At 42.4% G+C, this 25,067-nt stretch overlaps 1 protein-coding gene across 5 annotated transcripts in view; it reads left to right on the top strand.

The window, feature by feature from the left end:
- SLC44A5 (solute carrier family 44 member 5) overlaps positions 1-25,067 on the top strand; it is a 162,805-nt gene that overhangs the window by 113,791 nt on the left and 23,947 nt on the right. For all 5 annotated transcript variants that reach the window (XM_067563407.1, XM_067563405.1, XM_067563409.1 and 2 more), the window contains exons 4-14: positions 3,851-3,935; positions 7,749-7,833; positions 10,838-10,966; positions 12,507-12,567; positions 13,778-13,901; positions 15,252-15,335; positions 17,884-17,996; positions 18,435-18,566; positions 19,580-19,679; positions 22,985-23,077; positions 24,718-24,805. In XM_067563407.1, the coding sequence (XP_067419508.1) occupies positions 3,851-3,935; positions 7,749-7,833; positions 10,838-10,966; positions 12,507-12,567; positions 13,778-13,901; positions 15,252-15,335; positions 17,884-17,996; positions 18,435-18,566; positions 19,580-19,679; positions 22,985-23,077; positions 24,718-24,805 (1,094 nt within the window). The remainder of the gene's footprint in view (positions 1-3,850; positions 3,936-7,748; positions 7,834-10,837; positions 10,967-12,506; positions 12,568-13,777; positions 13,902-15,251; positions 15,336-17,883; positions 17,997-18,434; positions 18,567-19,579; positions 19,680-22,984; positions 23,078-24,717; positions 24,806-25,067) is intronic.

Genomic DNA, 25,067 nt, shown 5'->3' with positions numbered 1-25,067 from the left:
GACATAACTGCATCTATTCCAAACGTGGAGCCCTATCTGTCAACTGCTGAACCTGTGTCATATGCTGCCCCATTGCTACAGTGAAGGCTGACTCAGTTGTGTAATATCGTTAAGCTGGGTTGCTTGATATTTGTTTCAGCCCAGCTGTGTGTGTGCCAACATTCAAACTGTGATCTTAACAAACATCAGACCAAGCACAACCTTTTGCTGGCATAAAGGTTTTATACGCTTGGATTCCATTTCATTTAGTACTTGATATTGGGTCACCAATAGTGCACTGCAACAAGTAGACTCAAACACTACTGTTTTGAGGCTAATCATGATAATAATCTTGCACTGTCAATGGAGGCTTCTGATTTAGGTACAATTCTACACTGAATAGGATAGGAAATGGGATGTTCATCACATAGAACAATGTTGGGAAAATAATCCTAACTCACAAAGAAAGTAATAGTTGTCTTTCCTCTTCTCTTTTCTGCTGCAATATTAATCAAATGCTAAATCTCCATCAACTATAACAGACCAATTCTTCTCGGTTTCTCTTTGCAAATGAGTTGAGATGTATTTTCCCTGCTTCCATATAGCAGATATGAATGAATAGGTATGGGCAATTTGATAATGGCAACTGGACAAGAGTCTGAAAAGACTGGAAATACTGTTCAGAATACGTCACAAAAAGAAATAAAAGTATGAGCAAAATGTTCCAGCACTTGTACCTCACTAATTTCCACTAATGCCCAGGAAGCCCATTGCAAAGGATCTAGTTTGGAGACTTAGTGAGTTAAGGGCTTAATCCAAACTCGGTGAAACCAATAAGAGTCTTTCCGATGACTTCAGTGGGCATTGGATGATGACTAATGGGGAGAAATGCTACCACGGTAAGGATAATACATAACAAAATGTAATTTGTTTATTTGAATACAGTTTGATTGCCAGTGATGATTCAATGCATACAAGTAGATGTAGTATCCAATTTTTGTCATCTGCATTCTTTATTAGAAGACCTAAAATGAAATTTGCAGATGACACAAAAAATAGGGAAATCACAAATATTGAAGAGGAGGGTCACTGATACAGAGCCATCTGGATTGCTTGGGTAGCTGGGTGCAAGCAAACAGTATTTTTATTTATTTAGACCTAAACGGTATGATGTCCCAGGCTCGGGCTGGCGCCTGGTTCTAGGACCCTGAGGGGTGGGCTAGAGCCTGAGCTCTGGGACCCTCTCACCCCCCAGAGTCCTAGATACCAGGCACCAGTCCGAGCCTGGGCATACCCTTTAGGTCTAAATAAATATAAAAAAGGAAGCCTTGGTCATAGGGACATATGACTAGAAGGAATCTTCTGGGTCATCTCATCCAGTCCCCTGCTATCACAGGCAGCCTCCTTACAGCACTCTGGTCTTTGCTGAGCACTGGGGGGAGAGTTGATTTCTCTGTGTGTAAGTGATGTTCTGAGATGGTTAGCAAAGTTATACTGCAGTTCTCTTCGTTCTTCCCCCTCCCCCCCCAATTGTGTCTGACATGGGGAAAAAATAATTGTAGGTAAAATAACCTACCTAGGAAGGGGGGGGATATTGTTGTCAATAGCCGATAGAAGCTTTGCTACTGAAATCTCAATACTACTTCGAATCTGATTTAACAGGCTTTATCCCTGCTGCCTCCTGCTGTGCTAGTTTGAGAGAAAATACAGTTAAGAAAGGAACAACTGGTTTCTTTTAGTAATTTTTAAATACTTTTGAAAACTAATTTGGTGGTGGAAAGATTGATACAGAAAACCTGTGTAAGAGCATACAAATAAGGGATTAAACACATTTGGTATCAATGGAGAAAACTGATCCATTTGGCTTTGTATTTTAACTGCACACAATGCAGGAAAATATTTGAAGAACAAAGAAAACTCCCTATTGTCATACAGTCATGAAGGAGGAAAGCATACAGTATAACACAGAAACAGCCCCCACTCACCTAGAATTTAGATGCTTTTGTAAGCCAAATGTACATATATCTAATGTAGTAAAGACTGACCATATGGATTCATATAAGGAACTTCATGTCTAATACATATTTTCATTAGGTCACATTACTAAGTGAAGTCAATGGGTCTTCTCCCAGGTGCAGAACTTTTTTGTACATTGCAGTCAAGGCCTTAGTAGATAACAGAGGAAATAGAATTTATCTGAATATCTAGAAGGTATTTGAAACCAACCAGCAGATTATTTTACAAACTAAAAAGTGTGGTGTAACTGAAACATTATTAAAATGAATTAAAAACTAGCATAAGAGCCATAAACCAAAAGTGTCAGTAAAATAAAACCATTCAGGGTGAAAGATAACATAGTGAATTATGAGTTGGTATACAGCGGTTCAGCTATATTAAAGTCATTGGAGGGTATATTGCAGATCTAGCCCATAGTCTGCAAGGACAAGTATTACATCTATTGTTCTGTGACTTGTAGAGGTTCTCTCTCTCCACTCCACCCATCACTGTAGCGTGCTCCTGCTATTGCAATGACCTTAAGGAAGATTTAATTTCAAGTGTGGCTAAATTTAGCACCACAAAATCAACAGAAAAGTGGGGCAATTATAGAGGAACAAATTCAAAGTAATTTGTATAGATCAGGGCCTAAAGTATATGCTAAGTGGCTCCTGACATTCAGTGTACCGGCTGAGAGGAGGAAACTAGGGACTGAAAATAATCATAATGGCAATAGCCTCCTCTTCACACTACAGAGGAAAGAAAAGGCTGGGGAATGATCACAGTTAATAAATTAAAGCCAACCACATTTTGCAGCAGTTGTATTAGGAAGCCAGATTTAGGGATGTAAGGCATACTGTGTGGGCTAATATGCCGGCACCATCCTGCACATGTAAGGTGATAGAATGTGTGGTGAAATTCTGATTATTTTGTTATGGGGAGGATATAGATAAAAATTGTGATAGCCAAGGGCAGTCAAAATTATTCAGAGTTTGCTTACTGGGAAGTTGTGAGGATTACTCAGATCTGGCCTCTGTAGCTTAGAAAAAAATTATACTAATGGTTATTTTCCCAGTGGTGTACTATATCCTGACTGGAAAAGGATTGCACTAAAGGAAATAAGCAGTTTGAGAAAACGAGATTTTCAGGAGCAATCATTCCGTGCTTGAAGGTGAGGAAGGAATAGAAGCAGCATCCTCCAGTTCAGGCTGAGGTTCTTTTACTCGGACACTTGTTGTGTCTTTACGACTATGTACTGAACAACTCAGCATATCCAGCCACAGCGCTGAGAGCTGTAGACACAAATGGTGGCACAAATTACTAAGAAGGAAGAGAGCAAGTGGTTTTATATCCTGAAATGGGGGTTTGCATCCCATGTTAATGTGACCCAATGTCCGTTAGATTCAGTCGCCACCAAATCCGGCCCTCTCACCCAGCCGTGTATCCCCACTCGTTTCAGTGGGGTCATGGGTCTAAGCAAAAGCTCGGTTTGGTCTTTGATATAGCTCTATAGCACTGTGTGGCTTTCAGCCAACAAAGCTTTTGCAATGCCTCCTCTTTCTCCTTTTAATAACCACTATTTTCTAAGTGCATTACCTCATACTCTGGCCCTAACCCAGACATGTGTGTCCTGAAGGAAAAAGAGAAATGTTTTACTTTCTGACCAATTCATCCATATTTTATTTTATTTTTTCATTAAGAAATCTATGGTTAAGGAAAATCAATTCTCTTCAGTAGCTATTGGGAGAGGTTAAAATAGCAACATGACAGGTGGTGCATTTTAATTGCTAGTGAACTTGAACTATTAGTAGGCTACTGCTGGACATTTGGAATATAGTGTTAAAAGATATACATATATCTGTGTATATATTTACAGCGTGGGTGCATGGTGACCCCAGGAAGGTGATTTATCCAACTGACAGCTATGGGCAGTTCTGCGGCCAGAAGGACACCATAAATGAGTGAGTACTCAAAGCATTCATCTGACTTTATTTCTCATGCAGCATCAGCCCTCAGTCTCTTGGGAATTAAACTGGGAGGCTGAAGCAACCTCCACCCTTAGCTTACTGCATTTATTCCAATTAAGGTTTCTGAAAAGCTAAGATGATTAGTGGAAATGTAGACCTGAGTTATTACTCTAATGCAGCTGTTCACATAGTATGGAGACTTGATTAGTAAAATATTATTATAAAGTATGGCTTGTGCCGTGAAGTGCAGAGAGAGTCGTATTTTAAAGTGTTTTTATAAGAAGTGAAGACTCTGATTGGCTGCCACTGGTTTTGACAGCTAAGGTTAGGATATTTAACTAATACGTCCTCTGAGAAATTATTGTGTTCATCCCTTGGGAGGAATAACCCAAAAGTATGGCAGACTGCGTCTCACTTTATACAAACCAGCCTTTCCCTTCTCAGCAGGTACTAAGTGCCAAACAGCAGCTGAAAGTAACGAGAGAGCTCTCACTGTCAGCTGCTATCTAATTGTGACCTTTGTGCTACTGGAGAAAGGGACGTGTGGCCTGAGCTCAGGTCTGGGAGACAGACAGCTCTGCCCCGACTCTCTCTGGGGTCTTGGGCTAGTGTTTTAACACATCTTTATTTTCCAACCCCTTAAATGTGGGTGGCAATGCTGAGTTCATCTGGGGGGCTGTGAGGACTAGTTAATCCTGGGAAGTGCTTGCAGATGAAAAAAACTATATGGGTCGAAACATTATTTCTATGAAACCCAAGCTGGAGCCATGAAACATTAAAGGGAAGTTTTTTTGCTTTTTTTAAAGTCTGTATTAAACACCCCTCACTTCATTATCACTGATATTATTTCCACTTCCACTTCCATCCCACAGCTGATACAGCTCTTCTGCTGCCACTAACTCCTCTTCCCATTCAGCTTGCAGGGATGAAACTGGGGAAGCAAGTGTCCAGAGCCATAGCGGCTTCCACCGGGACCCTTGCATGGAGATAGGAAATAGTGTGGAGGAACACCTGAGATAGTGTCACCTCCCAAGACAGGGAAGGGAGCAGAGGAGATGCCTGGAGGGAGTCTGTTTCATTTGCTCTTGCAGAGTCCTGCATGGAAGTGGGGAGAGCTGCAGGGAAGTGGCTCGAAGAGTTCCACCTTTCCCTGCATAGGGAGGCAGAAATGTCCGGAGGCATTGCCCCAGGTAGGAGTCCTAGGGGGATCAGGAGAGGCAACTGGACCAGGTGCCAACCCTTCCTTGGGGCTATGCAAAGCAGTAGGGAAGCAGGATCTGGACACTCACTCATCCACCCATCACAGAGCTTGGAGAAGCAGATACACATAGTGACATTGGTGGCTGGGGGCTTCCCTCCCTGTGGGGGAAGCAGAAGGATTCTTTTGCATTCACCCATTTTCTGTTGTCCATTGTGTGTGCTCGGTTTCTCTCTCTCTTTTGATTGCTCACTTGTTTTCCCTTTCTCTGTTACTTTGCGCTTCCCCTTTACTTCTCCCTCGTACATCATCCTTTCCCTGCCTCATAGAAACACCAATCCTCTTTCCGTCTCTTCTCCCTTCCTGGGCAGGGGGGAGGACAGTGGTGGGTTGACTTGCTGCTGAGACTGGGAGTTTGCACTCACTTTCCATGTTGAGGAGCTTGCTATAAATAGATAAGCCAGACGTGACATAGCAATATTTGGCTAGTGGCCACAAGAGAGCTTATGCCAGCACTAACATCACTGGGAGACTGGGGAGCCCCTCTAAACAATCACAAACCAGCTTTTCTTGACCCCCAGAAACCTAAGATGGACAGGACGTAGCTGCGCGCTTCACAAGCCCCAAATCCTGGTCAGCTGTAATGTCAAGCACGAGTAACTCAGAATTTTTTGTTTTTTAAATCCCTGATAAACTTTCACCCCTAATGACAAGCTGCCAAAAACCAGGGCTCCTGCAGTGCCTTTACTGATCCCACTGGCAGGTCCACCTAACCCCAGGGAGGATGGGGTTTGCAGACCCCACAGGCTGACCTCAGTCTGTGGGTTTGTGGGCCTCAAAAGCCAACTTTGATACCTGCATGCTGCTTTCCCATGGAGAGTGATGGCAATCTCTTTATTACGACTCTTGTGTCTATATTAATAGCCTCAAACATTCCCCACAAATATTGCAGTAAGTCATATTCCACAAACTGTGAAACGTAAAAACAGTCCAGGATCCGTAGATCATCTGACAAAACAATTGCACTGCAATGAGTTCCATACAGTGAAATTAATTCCACCTTGTGTTGCCTTCAGTGTCTCTCTAGGGGAATTCTGCACCTTTGCATCTCCTTGTAATCCATCTATTAATCTCGTTATAATCTTGACTCATATGGAGCACAATGCAAGCATAGAATACAATTTTCCTTAAAGGGCTCAAACCTAACTCTGTGTGGCCACTTTCCTCTGCCCTATGCCTTTATCTTTGTTGTCTCCTGTTAATGTCAGCAGCCAGTCAAACACGTTAACACGAGAGTAAAACAGTTTGTTAATGACGTGGGCTGTGCTGAGTACTCTTACAGAGCTAGGACATTTCAGCCCAAAATTTTACTCAATTGATTTGAAAATAACAGCTAATGATCAGGAGTCATTTGCTAGAAGTGTGTGGCTACTTCATTGGCTAGTATATGACTGAACAGGTCTGACTCAAAACATCCTGAGCCTCTCAACTCTCAGGCCAGATGAGCTACTCCCAACCGCACAGACTTAGTTTGCAGTACTTACATGTTATAAACCAACATTGGCCTTTATGGCACAGTCATGCACTGGAGTGGGATGGGACTGTGTTGCCATGAGACTCTGGCGGAGTCACACACTGCAGGGGGTTCTCCATTACTTTTTGCAAGGCTGCAGCATGCAGTCCCCTCACACACAGCTAACTTTGCTGCCTACTGTGGATGGAGCAGGACCACATGGCCTTGTCCATACCTGCTCCCTTTGAGGAGGTCTCCACTAGTGCTGAACGCAGGACGACAATTCCGTTTCACAGCCACTTCTGAGGTTTCAGAATTTGGTTTTAGTTCCACATTGGAATGAAAATGTTCCAACCCACTGTAGTCTCCACTGCTGCTGGTGCAAGTCTCCTGCAATAGCTGCATGCCCCGGCCACCTTGTGACTAGCCCTGGTGCAAGGGTGAAGGGTCAGAAGGCTTCTTCCCCTTCCCTTCCCTCTCATGCACTGCCAGTTGCAGTTTTGCTGTACTTCTGACCAGTACTTGGGTTTGTGACAGTTCCTTTCAGGTGCTCCAGATTCTGGTTTTCTCAGGCAGCTGCTTCATGTTTCCAGCAACAAAAAACTCTTGATTGATTTTTGGTGCCACCTTCTGATTAACATGAAAACATCAGTTGGTACAGCATGCTGTGTGCTGGTAGTAACTTCATGTGCTGTATGTACAAACCAGGTTCAGCATGTGCAGATGAACCACAGAGCACGAAGAGGTGGTTTACCAGGTAAAGCGCCAGCCTTCCAGTTCTGGAGCTGGGTTTTGGGCAATATCTTAAGAACATACAGATGTCAGCTAAGGCTCCTGTTCAGGAAAATGCATCTCAGAATGACTACTCTTCAAACCAAGCTGAACATACGTTTAAGCTTGGGCACTTCAGTTTCTGCTTGATTTTCATTTCTCACCTGGGATTTGCAGTAGTCTTTTAGGATAACAAAATAAAAAATGTCAATCGATAGTCTATATTGTAAATCCATACATGGTTTGTGAGTATGATGGCCGTCAACATAGCTTCTAAACATCGATACATATTCAAATAATAATTTTTATACCTATTTCTCTATAGGAACAAGACCATTTTGTTTTACTTTAACATTCTGAAGTGTGCCAGCCCATTAGTGCTAATAAACCTACAGTGCCCTACAACACAGGTAAGCGAAATATAAGGAGAAAACGTTCTCACTGCCTCTTGCTTACTGCTGCTTAAAACGTGACAGAAGTCTTTTGACCAACTAGTTGCATTTTGTAGAAGATAGTTTGGTTGTATTTTAGAGTGTGGTGCAGTGTATGTGTATAATATACCCTGAGTATACAACGTAGCACATACAGCGTATGCAGTTAACCATGAGCAGGCGAAAATAAACAGAAGTGCATAGTACTGTTTGTTTTGAATTTAGAGTTGAAAAAATTCCCAATATGAGTGTGACCCGATTTGGCTAATTGTCAGTCATGAATATAGCACCAGTACTGTACAGCAATGTAGTTAGTGCACTTTATTATAGCCATATTTCAGAAAATCATTTTGACTGGCACACGGATTTTTCCAAACCAGCCATGTTTTTAAAAAAGGCATATTTTCTTGTTTACAACTGACAGCAGCGTTAGACTATGTCTACCCTACAGCTTATGTCAGCAAAACGTATGTCGCTAAGTGGTGTGAATATTCCACCCCCAAGTGACATAAGTTACACCGACATAAGCATTCGTGTGCACAACGTTATGTTGGCAGGAGAGCTTGTCCCACTCACATAGCTTCTGCCACTCGTGGAGGTGGGTTTTTTTATGCCGATGGGAGAGCTCTGAGTATACTCGCCAGAGCATATTCACCAGACGCGCTGCAGCAGTGCAGCTGTGTTGGTACAACTGTGCCACTGCAGCGCTGTACGTATAGACATGGCCACAGTTTGTCCAAACATGTTACACCCCTTCTGAGGAATTGGTAGTAATCAACACGATTGTTTAATGTTAAGTAACCCTTTGGTTTGGCTAATCCCTAGTTGATTGCTTGCTAATCCCAGTAGAAGACAGGCACTGAGGCAGAGACAGAGATGTAGCGCTCTGCAGCTGTGCCACTGCAATGCTTAGTAGGTACTCCACCTCCCCAAGAAACAACAACTACGTTGACATAGTGCTGTCCATACCAGAGATTGTCGGTATAACTACGTTGCTCAGGGGTGTGGAAAATCCCTGAGCGAAGTAGTTATACCAGCATAAGTTCCTAGTGTGTAGACCAAGTAACACAGGCTAGTACCTGTCACTTTGGTAGCGTATTCAGTGAAGCTCTCTGTTGCTTTGTGCTGCTCTGGTCTTGAGTTTGTTACCTAGCACAGTGTGTGGCAGCTTCTTATGACTCAGGGAATACTGCATAATGTTAAGAAATACATAGTCAATGCTACTGCTGTCGAGCGTGCATCCTTGGACTGTGGTCTGTGCTGTAGTCAAGTAGCCACTATTGTGAGGCAAGCAAGGTGAAATATTCATCATAAATAGGTTGTGTTTTAATTGATCTGTTTTTAAGTTCACAACATAGCTGTGAAACTGAAGCGTGTTTTGACCTTCTATAGTCTTTGGATGATAATTCATACTAAAGACTTTTAACTCACTGGCTGTGGAAATGCTGAAGAACCATTTTGGCTTGATAAGTCACTCTGGGACTTTTAGAGCAGGTCGTGGTGGTCCTTCCTCCGCTCCATCCCCCAAGCCAGATCATTAGCTGAATGAGCGCAGGCCTGAGAATCAGGGGGGCCTGAGTTCCATTCCTACTTCTGTCACGACCAGGCCTTACCAATGCTACGGATTATAGAGGCCTTTACAGTCAGTGTTTAAATGTTGCCATGCCACACCCATGCATAGCAAATGCCAGTGCCAGTTTTATAGATGGGGAAACTGAGGTTATAGTAAGTGATGTGCTGACAGCGATTCATTGTCAGAACAAGGATAGAATTCAGATTTCTTCATTCCCTGGCCCATGGCTAATCTGACGAGACTATTACACCCACCCAGGCCTGGCCTGTGGCATAAGATTCCTTCCCGGTATAAGCATTCCCTCACACATTCATAATGTAAAAGAATTATTTAGGGCCCTTGTGTGCTCTGCCCTGGAGGTGAAATTCATGTCCTCTGAAGAGAAGGGGGTCCAGACAGAGTAGCTCTGCAGGGGGTGCAGTCTCTCTGAAGCCACTGCATGCCACAGAGGTGGGCTCTCTGCTTGCTCAGACCAGACAGAACACAGGAACATCGAGGAGGGCAGAACAGATCAAGGCTTATGTGGACCCAGTGATCAGCAACGCCTGCATAGTGTGTGTGCTGAAGCAGCAACCACCACTCCAATACATGAATCCGAACAGCAGCCTACCCGTGGTAGACTCAGTCGTTCCCAGCTCTTAGTTTCTCACACACATCTTGCTAACTTTGGGTTTAGTTGGGGTGATGTGAATTTCACCCTTGGCATGTGCACCTGACTCACTTTGACACCGTTGAGAACTTTATCTTGAGTAAAGGGCAATTTACAGACTTAATTTGGTACAGCCCCTCAGAGGCATATTAGCCGAACTTCATTTGGCCAGCATCACGGAAAGCCGATTTGACTGACGCTACTGTGTAAGAGGGTGAAGCAATTTTAGCTTAATCAGATTTATTGATCAAAGTTGTCTTTAAAACTGCACTGAGAAAGTGTTGTGTGCCATGCCTCATCTTGTTCTGCTGCACCTGCATATTCATATACAGGGCTGCCTGTGCTTAGAAGGTAGATCAAGGCTTTCAGAGAATTTTTTCATGTGTATGTTCAATAAAAGGTATTTAAAACCGAACTTAAAACTGTACACGTATATCAGAATGTATGAATACTACCAAGACTTGGAGGCAGAGCTGTTGGGAGGTTCAGACCTTGGGGAGAGATTTGAAATTGTCTCTTATCGAAAGCTTTAAAAAATGTTTGTCTAGAGATTCAAACAAAAACCAAATGACTATGTCCCTTTCTAAATGCTACAGTAAGCATTGCTCCAGGCAATCTGATAAACCAGGGCACTTTTGTAGATGGCCATTGTTTTGTCTTGCTGTTTTGATAGCATGAGTGTTTGGTTTTTGGGGTTTTTTGTTTGTTTTTTGTTTTGTTTTTTTCCAATGTATCATTATGCTTTTTTTTTTCCCTTACAGCTTTGTGTCTCAAAGTGCCCAGACAGGTTTGCAACATACATAGATATGCAAGCTTCCTACAGATATAACAAAAGTTATTGGGATTACTACAGACAGTTCTGCAAACCCGGTTTTAATAAGCCTGGGAAGGTGTGTATATATATCTGTATAACTATAGATGGGATACATTCTGCTATTAACGATACATGATCCTTACTGTATGTAAATCAGTCTAGCATCATCAAAGTCAATGGAGCTATGCCAAATTAATTCAACTGATGATCTCTTCTGTAAGCATATTTCAGCTCTGATTTTTGTCAAGAGTTAAGGGCTCCTAACCAGACAAAATCCCCAAATCTTAAGTGATTACTGAAGGCTCAATTCAATGGAAAATATCTGCAGGCTTCCAGGCTGTGGACTTTGGTGCTGTAGGGTATGTCTGCACTGCAGTGTAATCCCAGGGTTAGTGGGACTCAAGTCAGCTGACCCTGGTTTAGTGAACCCAGGGTTTGTGTTTTTACATTGACTGTTAATCCTACATTAAGAATGTTGCTGGCCTCTCATCAGAGATTTTCCAAAATCTGGCTGTGCTCCTGTGACTATAGAGCAGTGTGCTTTGCAAAAAGCTTCTTCTGTTCAGTCTCCATTGCAAACACAGAAGGCTTTCCGGTGACGTGTTTACAGCTTGGTGGTCAGAAGACAATGGAAGGGTTAACGCTGACTCACCGACCTGCAGCAAGGGAGTGGAAAGTTGCTTCCATTTTCACTGGAGTCAGTTGAAGATTCTTGGGACGGAGAGAACAAAGGAAGTTTGCCTATGGGATTGTGAGATACTTTTGGCAGATTCCAGGATCTGAGTCAAGGGGAGGAGGGTTGCATCTACACTGCAAAGTAATAGGGTCAAACCCTAGGTCCTGGTTTGACTGGGCTCAGACCATCCACCCCGACAGGGTCCTAAGACCCTAGGTCCGAGCCCGAGTCTGACAGATTTTTGTGTAGACGGAAGGGGGGTTTGGGCTCAAGCCTGAGTCTGAGCCTGGGCTTACATTGCAGTATAGACATACCATATCATGGATGTCAATTTTCTCCAGTTCATAGGCTTAGGCTGCACTGGTCCACAGTGGAGGAGAGCTCAGACGTACTGACAAGGTCCCCTTCACTCTAGAGAGTTTTGTATCTGAATCAGCAGGCATTGTAGTAAGTCACCTGCAGCTTCCCACTCCATATTTTTAGTCAGGGAATTGCTATAAGGTGACCATTTTTGAAATCCCATGGGTTAGCATTCAAACGGACCTTAATATTCCTCCCACAATAAGAACACCTTGCAACTCTGACATCAGCCCGAAGCTAAATGTGCTAATTATGTTGTCATTTTTTTTTTCCTATGAGAGAGAGGGACAAAAACACCTGCCAAAGCACCAGTAGTTCGGAGTCAGGTCTGATGCCTTCTGTTTTTATCTGATTACCATTAGAAAAGCCAGAAGCATATTTTATTTCTGCCCATGATCATCCAGGGATACTTAGGTTGCTTGCTTCTATCATGTGAGTGTCACCAGTGAAATCATGCCAAGAGATTAAGAAACAAATGAGGGGAAAATGGGACATTTTCTTGATTGTAAAAATTTCTCCGATTGAGCAGTTTTTATTTCTTCTGCATTGTATTCCCCAATTCCTGTTTGGTTTTTTTCAGTCTGTTGCTCAAGTTATCCGTGATGAAGATTGCCCTTCGATGATCATTCCAAGCAGGCCTTGTGAGTAGCTACACTTTTTGCAAGTGTCTCAGCAGAGGATTAGTGTGTATGTTATTAAAGTGCAGCTCCACTCTGACGTCATGATGGGGCTCTGCATTGTCTGTCAATGGCGAACAAATTAATGTTACATAGTTTACAAGTATAAAGATTTTTTTTCTAACTTTGAGCTGTGAAAACTCAACCTGGAATCAGATCAAGTTGGATTCTTTCTGCCTCATGAATCACCCCCAGTAATGAGGATTCTGCAGACTAAGTTACTCCTTCAGAAGCACATGGGCAAGCGACCGCATTGTCTTCGGTGAATAGCATAGGTGCAGGAAGGGCAGAATATGGCCCTGTATTTGGAGTTTAGATGAGCCCAATTAGGATCTAACCATCTACAGCTGTACAGGCTCTGCAGGGCGGAGAGGTAAAAAGGGAGCACTGAAGTGTTTCCGAATACACACAGGGGGGTCCAGTGCTGATCCCAGTTACAGGAGTGTAATTCCAGAGTTCCCTTTTCCAAGGAGTGTTTATTTAGTGGAACAACTTCAACAGGTGGGACTGAGGGAGCCCCAGATCAGAATAGCTCCAACTGAGTGGTCAGAGTGCTTTTCTGATCCCTGTTCAAATCCTTTCTTCACAGTTGTCAGGGAGGGAGAATTGAGCCTCGGTCTCCCACATCCCAAGTGAGTGCTCTATCCGCTGCCCTAGCAATGCAGTGGTGGCATCAGCACGTCCTCCTCTGGCCAGAGTTTGAATAGGGCCTGATCTGGTAGGTGGCCTCTGAGCACTCCTACCTGATTGGGCCCGAGAGGTGAGATAGGCAGAGGAGTGCCTACCTTTACCTGATTGATGGATTGTGCTGGGGCTTAGGTGCCCGGAGACCTACAGGAGACAGCAGAGTGCATGACCAGAAGCAGAAATTTAGGCACTGAAGGAAGTTTTGTAGGGAAAGTTTAGAGCCAAGTGAGTGTAGGCTGCAGGGTTAAGCAGCAGCCATGTGGGGGTTTTGTGGATTCAGTGGGTGCCTAAAACTGGGCCTTAGGTACCTAGGTCTAGGGTTTAGGCAACTGAATACCTTTGTGGATCTGGGCCGCACTACCTATCTGAATGATTTACACACAGCTAAGCAAGAATTTGATGGCAAAAAACATCAAAGTTTAAAGTGAAGTTTGATAGTAAATTAAATAATTGTATAGTATTACCCACCCTTTTCATTATTTAACAGTTCTTAAAAGATGCTTTCCTGACTTCTCCACGAAGAACGGCATTCTGACTGTGGCGAATCAGACGACATTCAAAGACGGAAGAGGGAAGATAAGAAGTGTAACTGATCTCAGGGAAGCTGCGAAGTAGGCTTTTCCTCCCTCTTGTGTTTTTCTTTTGTGGTACCTTTGTGCATGTTCTGGGTCAATGAATCCATGCATAGGTAGAAAATAAATCAAAATCGGTTGTCGCAAATGACTGAAATTTAACCAAGTGAGACCATGTACTGAAGTGACAGATCTGTATTTGAGTGCTTTTAAAAATTCAATACCAGGAAACAGGCAAAGGATTTTTTTTATATAGTGCTTTTCCATTCAGTGTGGAGGTGCGTTGTTTGTGGTTGATTGTCAGGTTGGTTCTGTTATTCTATTGGTTCTCCCTGTGGAAGGTTAACTTCAGATAGAGTTTCAGGGTACATGCCACTCACTAATTGCCTGGGCTATCCCTGCCAACGGTCCTGGGAGCAGATCCTTATTGACTTCAATGAAGCTGTGGCATTTGCACCAGCTGAGGATCTGCCCTCTGGTTTTTAACACCCGTCCCAAGGAGTGGGTATTCTAGCCAGTGATCTGGGACTGGTGGTAAATGTGGGAACCTCCCAAGCCTCTCCACATAAAGAACTAGCATGTCCCATGCTGGGACTGAGCCAGGAAGAGAGGGAACTGCTGGCCCAGAGCAGCTTCTCCAGCCTCCATCGAGTCCCCATTCAGGCTGGGACCAGAGGGCATACTCCTTCCCTTCCCTCAAACCTCTCCTGCCTCACCAATCTGCTGACTCCACAGCTTATCAGGCCCCCGACTCCAGCTGTCCCCAGCTCTCATCAAGCACTGGCTTTATTTCTTCCTAGCATTGTCCTAGGGAAATATTTTAATGTTGGCAACTATGGGGGGTAGGGAAAAAATTCCCCTCTGGGCAAGTTATTGCTTTACTGGTTTGCAGTAAACCTGTTATGCAGGTTTTCGCATCTTTGGTACTGGTAGTATTGGAGCCACTATTGCATGGCTTCTGGGGGTTTACAGCAGATTTTATGATCAGCTGACTATATTTTCATGATGTGATAAGTGATTGTATCTGGTGATACTAATATTATTTAGAGCTTTTCGTTATATTTTTTTCCCCCTCAGCTGCATGAATGTTAACAGTTTGGGCGGCCTTTCAAGCTCAGTGGAATTTCCTTCACTTAATATTACTGTAACTGATGTTCATTTATGCACAAAATCTGAGCTACAGCCTCATAATATAACTTTATTACTGGCAATTGGATTTCAAACTCTGATTAGCTGAAAAACCAAATGCTACAAATAAAGGCCTGTTCTAAAAATGCTTTGTGGCATAACTTATATTTTGTAACTACATTAAGTGCCTGTTTGCTGCTTAAATAAGGTCTGTGGTCTTCCATGTAAGTCAAACTTTTTTTCTATTTTGTTTTGTTTAAGTGGCATCAATAATGTCCTTGATGCAAGATCAGTTGGGATGAAAATTTTTGAAGACTATGCCAGTTCCTGGCATTGGATTTTAATGTAAGTTTATTTACAGATATTCCTGGCTCCTCCATTCATACCTGGGAAGGTACAAAGTGTAGAAGAATTATTCGTTTATGTGCATGTCTGACACCCTACTGTTAAACTCCAAGAGTCTCCTCTTGTCACATATTTGTATCATGGCACTTTTCATAGATCTTCTACACAATGTGAGGTTAATCCAGTATCCTGCTATGTCATTCATAAATACAGCCTCACATCAGTTGTGGAAGATCTACTAAAGCTGTGTGCATTTTACCATACGCAAAAATAATGAGGGTTCTTCTGTCTCTTCATGACCCATCTGTATCATTATTCCAAAACCAAAAATCTTTATGTAAAAAATCAGTTAAATTTGCTAAGTGATAACAGTGTAGTAACTTGTCATGCCATTTACAAAACAAAGCAAATGCATAGTTAAGGCCTTCATAAATCTTACACTGCCAGGTAATAGGCAAATTAATTGTATAAAAAAATGCAGTTTATCAACTCTTAATTTGGACCTGAAATAAATTCTTCCTGTACTAATTTCACAATATAATTGAACACTAAAATGTTAAAATAAAAAAGAATGGCTCTGAAGCTGCAAATTCTAAAATACATGCTTAACCTTAAACCAATAACATGGAAATCAGTGGGATTACTCACTGCGTGGAAGGTTAAACACGTGTGAGTCTTTGCAGGATCAGTGCCTATATAATGTGCATATTAATGACACATTGGTCAGGCTTGAATGCAATTCTACAGACAGATAGCTGTGTTAAGAACTGTTAAACTCTTCTGATAACACACTACACATAATAGATTATTCTAAGAACAGCAATTACAAGTAGTTTCTACGGTCAGTTGATAAGTATACTGGCAAGTTTACTCATTTCTCAGAATGATCTGTACTTCTGAAACTGTTGGATGAATCTTCTTTATACTTTTCCAAAACTTCCTCCTTTGGCTTCAGAGTAAATTTGGCCATTTCCAGACAGAACACATTTTCCAGGCCAAAGTTATAGGTATGATATGTAGGCATTTATAATGGAAGCTGGTGGGTTGCAACATTAACTATGGAGAGGCTCCTGCCTTTCCATAATACCCAGGAAAATCTGCAGCTTTCAGTTCTGAGGTCCCTATTCAAGAAAGCATGTGTATTCAGGGCAGCTCTTAAGAATGTGCTTAACTTTAGGCACGTGCATGAGTCCTAATGAAGACAATGAAACTTAAGCACATGCCAAAAGTTAAGCATGTACTAAATGCTTTCCTGAATCAGGGCCCCACCCGCCAAATAGGTCAGCTATTTTTGAGGAGGAAGTCCATTCAATGAGAAAGCAGATGTCCTTGAGTGAATTTTTGAAAGGGAGCAACCACACAGGGCAGAGAGGAGATTTAGAATGTCTTGTGCAGGTTATGGTGAAGAGATCTCCAAAGCAAGATGTGACTCTTTCTTTTTCATTGTCTGCTGCACATCTGTAAGGTTTATAAGCCCAAAGAGCTGGCTTGCCCTCACACTCTTGTGGTACTGAGTTTGACCAGTCTCACATCTTTGATAGGACACTTAGGAGAGCGATCACTAAACAAACTCTAGATTAATGGCTATGGATTTTGTATTTCAGTGAGTATGTCTTCAAAGTCCAGGATTCGATTATTTGGTTTTGGCATCTGCTAAAGTCATTAAGAAATGAAATATTTTACTAGTGTGTCTAACCTGATTTGTATTGTGTTGTGGTTATATGTGAGAGGAGATTGGCTGTTATCTCCTATGACTTTACGCTCAGATGCCTGCGCACGTGTAAAGGGTTTATACAGCCATCATTATCTTCTCTTTCTTTGTGGCTTGCTTGCTGGGAATGAAAGCAGAATTCACACTTATCTTGCCGCTGATCTGAGTAGGCTAAAGGAAGACACTCACTAGGTAGCTGTCTTTTCCCAATTGCACTGCTGGCAGGTCATTGCCAAGGCTAGCTTTTATCTCTTCCTTTTAAAGCACATATTATTCCCAACTCCAATGCATTGCACATGATTTGTTTGGAAGGATAGCAAAGGAAATTTTGTTTTATTCTCAAATTCAAAGTCTTTTATCTACTTTTTAAAATAGAAGTTCTCATTTAAGAACATAAATTAAACCAGTGAGTTTTGCCATATATGTACACATCCTCCCACTTTGACACGTCTCCACTGCTGCCTAAGCCACGTACTGAAGACGTCACTGGGTCAAAATCGCAGCTGGTGTAAATCGGTACAGTCACTTCAATGAAGCTATGCCCGTTTACATCAGCTAAGGAGCTGGCCTATAATTTATAAATGTGTTTATGAAATGTAATCATACTGCCTAGAAACTTATCACCCGACAGACTGGTTTCCAATAATTGCTGGTATCCAAACGTTAAAACATTGACCCACTCATTAGACTTGCAAAAGGAGGTTTTGGAATAAAATGTTAGACCAGTCATTCTGTATTGTGCAAATGAGTGACCCTCCATTTGCAGTAAATAGAATGGGCATGGAGGAGGGCTGCTCATGCCTATTTCCCTTACATTCCTGTCTCCTGTCTTTCCAGTGGTCTGCTCATTGCAATGATTGTGAGCCTGCTCTTCCTGGTGCTCCTGAGGTTCACAGCGGGGGTCCTCTTCTGGATTTTCATCCTTGGCGTGATTGGAATTATAGGCTATGGTAGGTGTTATTTCCTGGACTCTCTAATGAGGAACTGCAGAGAGATTTTGTTCTTACTGCTGATGTTTGTACAAGAAAATCTGTAATTACTGCCAATTAAATTGTACTTAATCAGGTAAAATATTGCATAGTTTTGGCGAGGTATCGATTTTTTTTTTTTTTTAAAGAATCTTCTTCTGTGGCCCCAATCTTGCAAACATTTACCACCAGGTGTATTGGCATGGGGCTACTCACCCACTAATAAGTGCTTGCTGGATTAGGCCTTCTGGATTTGCACCAGGATTTTTTTTTTTGTTCATGTGGGTTTATAACCCACTAGTCTCATGATCACTTATAGTTTTTCCTGTATGATATGTTGAAGGCAAAAACCCAAAGGCTCATTTGTGTTTACAAATTCTTCAGACACACTCAGCTCTTTATTGCTTTGTTTTTCCAAAGGTATCTGGCATTGTTACTGGGAGTATGATCATCTTCAGGGGACCCCTGGATCTGACCTCACTATCTACGACATTGGCTTCCAGACTGACTTCAGAGTATACCTGCAGCTGAGGCAAACATGGTTAGCGTTTAGTAAGTGCCTCTTCAAATTCATTTCTGTTAATTCTTAACCAGGAGAAGGAATATCAGCTGGTTGGTGCAACCTAAGAAGTACTCCTTGTTACAGCTCCTGAACAAATATTTTCCTTTAGCTACATTTCTGGGATCTCTGTGCAGTGAAGCCTTTTTATTATATAGTGCAGTTTTCAGGATTACTAGTTTATCTGGCCTAAAAGCTGATCTAAACACATTATTAAGAATTATGGAAAACATGCACACTGGGAAGAACACCGCTCTTATTATGACGTCCTTCTTTGTCTTATTGGTGGTGGTGAGGGAGTCTGGGTCAATGAGCTAATGGGGAAACATTCACCACATATTGCTGAGGCGATTCTCTTTAAAGTAATGCCCTTAGAGAATATTCCATGTCCCTATTCCCTCCTTGTACCTCACTGAGATTTTGGTTTGCCCTGTATAAAACTGGGCAATTGACTTCAGTGGAATTATTTCTGAATGACACCAGTGTAATGGAGATCAGAATCAAGCTCTCCTAATTAACAGGCTGACTCGCTATCTTTGTTATATTCTTTTTCCTATGTCCAGAGACTACAAATTAGCAGTGGTATAATGTAAGCGTTGAAAAATGCTTGTTTATGAATAAGCAGAAGTTTACTTTAATAGAATACATTAAAGATAAATGATCTTTAATGCCAAGTGCTACACTCGTATGGTTTTCAATAAATGGATTATATTTGTAAACTGTTTTACACTGCAATCCTTCGCTTTCCTTTGGAAGTTACGAACTCTAATGTCATCTGTCAAGGCCCTACGAATTCTGGCTAGAAGCTACTGCAGAATTTCCCAAGAATGTATTAAATGGGGATGGAATGTTGGCCTTTGCTGTGTGAGAGAGAGCGCAAGCGTGCTCCAGCATAGGGGTTCTTGGAATTCAGACCCAGGATGTAAAGTACAAGGTGAAAATGTAGAAATGTAGAAAGACAGTGTGCCGGTTTGATTTTTGATGAGTTGAACTTTTGTGCTTGCAGTGATAATACTTTGTATTGTGGAAGTCATCATCATACTGATGCTGATCTTCCTGAGGAATCGGATCCGGATTGCTATTGCACTCTTGCAGGAAGGAAGTAGGTATGTTTCTTTGATTTATTGATTTTTTTTTTTAAGTTGTAATATCCTCCTTGTTATACTCTGTTGGGACTTGATCCTGTACTGCCTGGGGCAGAATGTGGTGGATAAAAGCACAAAGTAAAAGATGCTAAACAGGCCAGGGATTTCAGGGAAGCCCATCCTACATGGATGAGCATGTGGCTTTGCAGCTGGCAGAGGGAGTGCAATTAAATCCTTGTATCCTCAGACACACCTATTCCCCACCCCTTCCCATTTTAAGGTAGCAGATGTGCAAACGTCTTCAAATATACTTTCATTTAGCAGAGAGGACTACATCTAGTGCTCAACCTTGCTTGTGCCAATATAGAGCTTCCTTTCATATTTGCAAAAGGAGCAGAAAAACCTTGTGTGGCCTGCAGTGCACCAGACAAGGACTTGCAGGATCAAGCCCTTGACATCCATTGTAAATGGGGTCAAGTTTCATTGGCAACTAGCAGTAGGATTTTCAAAAGTGTCAAAGTGACTGAGGAGCCCAGGCCTGTTGACTGAGGTGCTTTTGAAAATTCCACATTCAAAAGCCTTCTGAAAATGTTACTGTGCAGAGAAAGTGCCATTTGAGAGTAAATGTGTTTTAAAGATCTCCTTTAAAAACTGGGATTGTTACTGTGAGGGGTTTAACCTTTTTTTTTTTTTTTTTTTTTTTTTTTTTTTGGAGTGGGGAGAGTGGGAGGAACCTTGATATAATCAATTTGGAAGGCTTAGATCCATCCTGGGACATAGCTGATTGTCATGGGGGGAAAAAAGTAACTAACAAAGGTCAAATTTTGCCCTCAGATCCAGGTGTGTTATACTCATTGATTTCAGTTATTGCTCAGATGAATTAGTGTCAGCGAAATAGAGGACTCCCTCAGTCTCTTACTCTATGTGCAATAATAGACTAGTTAACACCTCTACCTGTAGCAGTTTCCAGGTAGCAGTTTATACTTTTATTTTAACAACTTCCCTGCATTTACTTGGTCCTTCTAGTAAACATGGTGCATCAGATTTTCTCAGTTGCACCAGTGAAACCCCATTGACTTTTATGGAGTGGAAACGAGGACACATTTTTTGATCAAGTGGTGGGCTACACGTGTGTAACCAAGAACAGAATTTAGTCGAGAGAGCTAGTAGATGGTTGGTAGTCACTGTGCTACCAAATTAATCGGAGTGGTGCCAAATGTGAATCTGAATCTGTGACTTCTTCCCTTATTTTTATTTTACATTCTTTGGCATCCCAGTGCCTGTAGTATCAGGACTAGGGAGTCTTCTGTGGAAATAGGGAATGCTGATTATAATTAACCAAGTACTTATTCCCCTTTCTACAGCTATGCATGCATGGAATAGCAGTCGATTTTGGTAGCACTACATCCTACCCTTTGGTTCCTGTTCATTATAATTTGGAAACATTTTACACACTAAGACACTTTTATTCAAAAATGTGACAAATAGAAACACTTCAGAAATTTCATAAACTTCCTGCTGGGAGATAATAACATCCTCTAGTTTTTCAGCTACATTGAAAGGTCACTTGAGGGCAATACTTTTACACTCATGTATAACACATGAGGTGAAACTCTGTAAGTAATTACTGCACACCTAACGTACCATGCCCTGTAGTCAGGATGATGGGAAATAAATTGCTAATGATTGGGAATCAAATTATTTTTTTGCAGTACAGTTTAATTTATAATAGGAATAAGCTCTTTGGAATCCATTGTTAGACTAGTTAACAAGCAGTTTGTTAGAGTAAACTGTCTGTGGCTTTACTATTAACAAACAAGCCTATCATTAACTGCTGAAAACGACTGATCTGTGATTATTTATTAAATAGAATAAAATGGTGTATGTTTGTATGACTCAGAATGAACGTATTGTGCCTCTAGATCCTCGTGGGATTTGGCAATATGAAAATGTTACTAGAATGTTGCCATTGTCCTTTTTGCGATACATGATGGATTAACCCAGGTTGGTCTTGTTTAACAGCAGGAGTGGAGTGAATTTGTTTTTCATTTCCATTCTGGGAACTGGCTCCTGGCAAGCAGCTGGCAGCAGAAGTGAACAAGTCATGGGAGTAACCCAATGGGGATTAGGGAAGAAAAGCCAGAGGGAAAAGGGAGAGTGGAATGGTCCGAGGAGCAATCAAGGGCCGCAGGAAGGAGAAGTTTGGAAGGAGTGGGATGAGGTGCATTGGAGAATGTAAAGGAAAATAAGAGGGCAGTGTAATCAGTCCACATGCTTTAGGCAACTGGCACACTTTCTGTAAGTCACACACACTGAGCTACCTGTATAGTTATTTCCTATCCTGTCACTGTGGTATCTAAGAATTAACCGTCCTCATTATTACCCTGTGAGATAGGTGCAGGCATTTTCAAGAGAGGCACTGAAGGCTTAAATGATTTACTTAATGCCACAGAGGGAGTCATTGTCAGAACAGGGACTACAGTTACCAGTGCCCAGGCTCTGCCCATGCTTTTTACTCACTGGGACTAGTGTCTGGTTTGTCAGCTACTAAAGCATAGGCCTCTGTTTCTTGAACTAAAGGAGAGCTTCCTTAACTGGTAGCAGTAGAAAGCCCTTTATCCTTTCTGTGGGCCAGCAAACATAGGCCACTCCCCCTCACTCCCTCCCCTGCATGAGCCAACAAATACATTACAATGGCGAGATAGCAAAATGGACTGGGACTCAAGGGAGAAGTAGAGAGTAAAGGGTCCACAGCAGGCAGTGCTCATTAGAGCACAGGGTCCAGAAGCAGACTGGATCTGTGAAAACTAGGAAGGGAGGCAGCAGGGAGGATTCAGGGAAGTTATAGGATGTATAAGGCCAAGGGGAAAGAAAGAGTCCAGGAGTTGGGTAGTTTGGGAATATGGAGAAGATAGGCAGTGGGGGGAGCAGTGTCAGAGGCAGACAGCAACTGGGGGGATATGGGAGCAAAATGGGTTTATGACCCAGGATTGAAGGAAGGTAGCAGGGGTAGGATCAGGGAGGGCAAAGTCAGTGGAAAGAATGAGAATGGGAACAGGATGTAGCACAGATTTGAGGTGGGCAGCCATATGACGAAGGGAGGAGGAAGGGTTATGTTGCTGACAGTAGGGAGACAAAACAAGAAGGTGACAGAAGCGAGGCAATAAGGAGATTGTACTGGCAGTGCTCTGGGATACCAGCATTAGGTGACACCACCAGTGTCAGTGAAGAGAGAAGTGAAAAGTTTAATGCTACAGGGTTAATAAAAAGTGATTTTTTTTTTTGTTATCGTTCTTGATTTCAACCCTATTTTGTTTCCTTTATAGGGCTATTGGCTACATAATGTCCACGTTATTCTACCCAATCATCACCTTTATTCTCATTGCAATCTGCATTTCCTATTGGGCAGTGACAGCTGTGTATCCTTTTATGTGTCTAAGTAATTGTATCTTATTATCATGGTAGTATCTGAACTGCTTGCCAAATAACTCTATGTAAATGCTCACATCGGCCTTCACTCAGAATGAGCAGTACATTGAAGGTAGAGGCAAAATCCTTGCATACCTGTTTCCACTAAGGTTCTTCTCTTCATGGCTGATTTGGAAAGAAATCACTATGAAAAACTTCATTTTGCAACTTTCATTTCATTTTGACTGGAATCCCATTGTGCTTTCTTAGGAGGCTCTGAAGAACTCTAACACCAACGGATTGTATTTTTCACAGACATCATCACTGGAAAACATACTTCTCACCCGCCCTGCCTGTTTATCTGCCCTAGTGTTTACAGAAGGAATAAATAAATGCACTTTTCTTCTGCCATTCTTGTTCTAAAGTGGCTGGTGTGGCTGTGCTGGATCAGACACACAATTGGAGATGGCAATGATGTTTCACACACCTGGTGCGAGTGTGTTTGTGGATCCAGTGGACAGTACAGTGGGAAATGCCCTGCATCTGGATGTGTTTCCCTCTTTCCCTCTCACATCTTATGAAGGGGGTGCATGAGATGCTTTATGCTACTTCTCTTTCATTGAGATGTTCTGTTCCATCATGCTGACGGATACTGTATGATAACACCTTCACAGAATCATTGATGTTGGAGTGAGCTCTCAGGTCATGTAGGCCATCTCCCCACCAACACAGGGTTGTTCTCTACTGTACAATGGGTTACTGTGTACAAGCAGGATTCTGTATTTTATTTTAAAAAAAAATAATCTCATGGAGGAATTCATCCCAGAGTCCAGTGGGTTCTCACCAGGCCTTGTGCACCACTTAAGTCCTTAACCTGGGTCTAAGTGGTACATATGGCTTTGTGTGAGCTTGCTGCACAAGGTTTATTCACCCATAGAGAGTATGGCCTGCATAGGACTTCATATTCCTTAGCCCTGCATTCGTTTCTTAGTTAATTTTGGGGCTCAGTTTGCTCCCTTGCACTCTGCCGTGTTTTTCACTGGCAGCTGCACAGCATGTTCTGCTCCCCACGTGGCATGACTGCTACCAGTACCAATCTCTCTGTGAAACCTGTCTGCTACACAGAGGTTTGTCAAGCAGCAGAGGGAGGAGTCAGGAAGCCCTGCAACTTGTCAGGGGAAGCTCTGTGGCCTTAAACGTGTCACTGGGTGACAACAAGTCTCAGTTATCTTTGTTCTGAGCAGTATTAATTCATCCTCTCTGACCCCCGCTTCGGCAGTCACCGAGCATGGGAGCTGGCCAAGAGCCACTGGCAGTATGGTCACCAACTAGGCCATGCTGCCATAGCTATATGTGCAGAGGGGGTTGAGAGGAATGTGGAGGTAGCTCCTTCCCTGAGTCTGGTCAGGGCTCTGCAGAGTTCAGACAGCTCTGCAGTGTTCTGTAGCCTATGAGGAAAATGTAGGTGTTACATGCTAGGCCTTCTGCTTATATACTGGCCTCATGCATAGGAAAAGTGCTGCTCTGAAACAGAATCTCCCTTCAACCCACACAGGTTTTAGGGTTAGTGGTTCCCTGTTATATCGTTTCGTTTATGACGGCACTTAGGGCCCTGTGGTTCTATGAGTTCCTCCTTAATACAATCACTCAGTTTCCTGTCTACATCAGGAGAACCTGTGTATAAAGTCATGGCTAATCAAACGCTGTGCAAGTATGCAAACCTGACCTGTGACCCAGAGGTAAGCATAACTAATGCCTGCCTGTTGGGAAAAAGTGTGTGTGGGGGAAGGGAGCTAATTATGTTAATTCATTGACATTCAGTACATGTGCAGCACACATTTAAAGACCATGCATATTTGTATCCCACTCGTTCTTTGTATAGGTCACATAATACTTAGCGCTTAGGTAGCATTGTGTATATTCAAAGCACCTTATAAGCAACAGGTATTAATTCTCACAACACCCCAGTGAGGGAGAAAAGTATTAATAGCCCTGTTCTAC

This window comes from Emydura macquarii, unplaced genomic scaffold, assembly GCF_026122565.2.
Source record: "Emydura macquarii macquarii isolate MOO-44397 ecotype Brisbane River unplaced genomic scaffold, CSIRO-AGI_Emac_v2 contig_2481, whole genome shotgun sequence".
NCBI classification, from domain to species: Eukaryota; Metazoa; Chordata; order Testudines; family Chelidae; genus Emydura; species Emydura macquarii.
The sequence above is the reverse complement of the archived record's forward strand: the minus strand, read 5'-3'. Positions and strand labels throughout refer to the sequence as shown.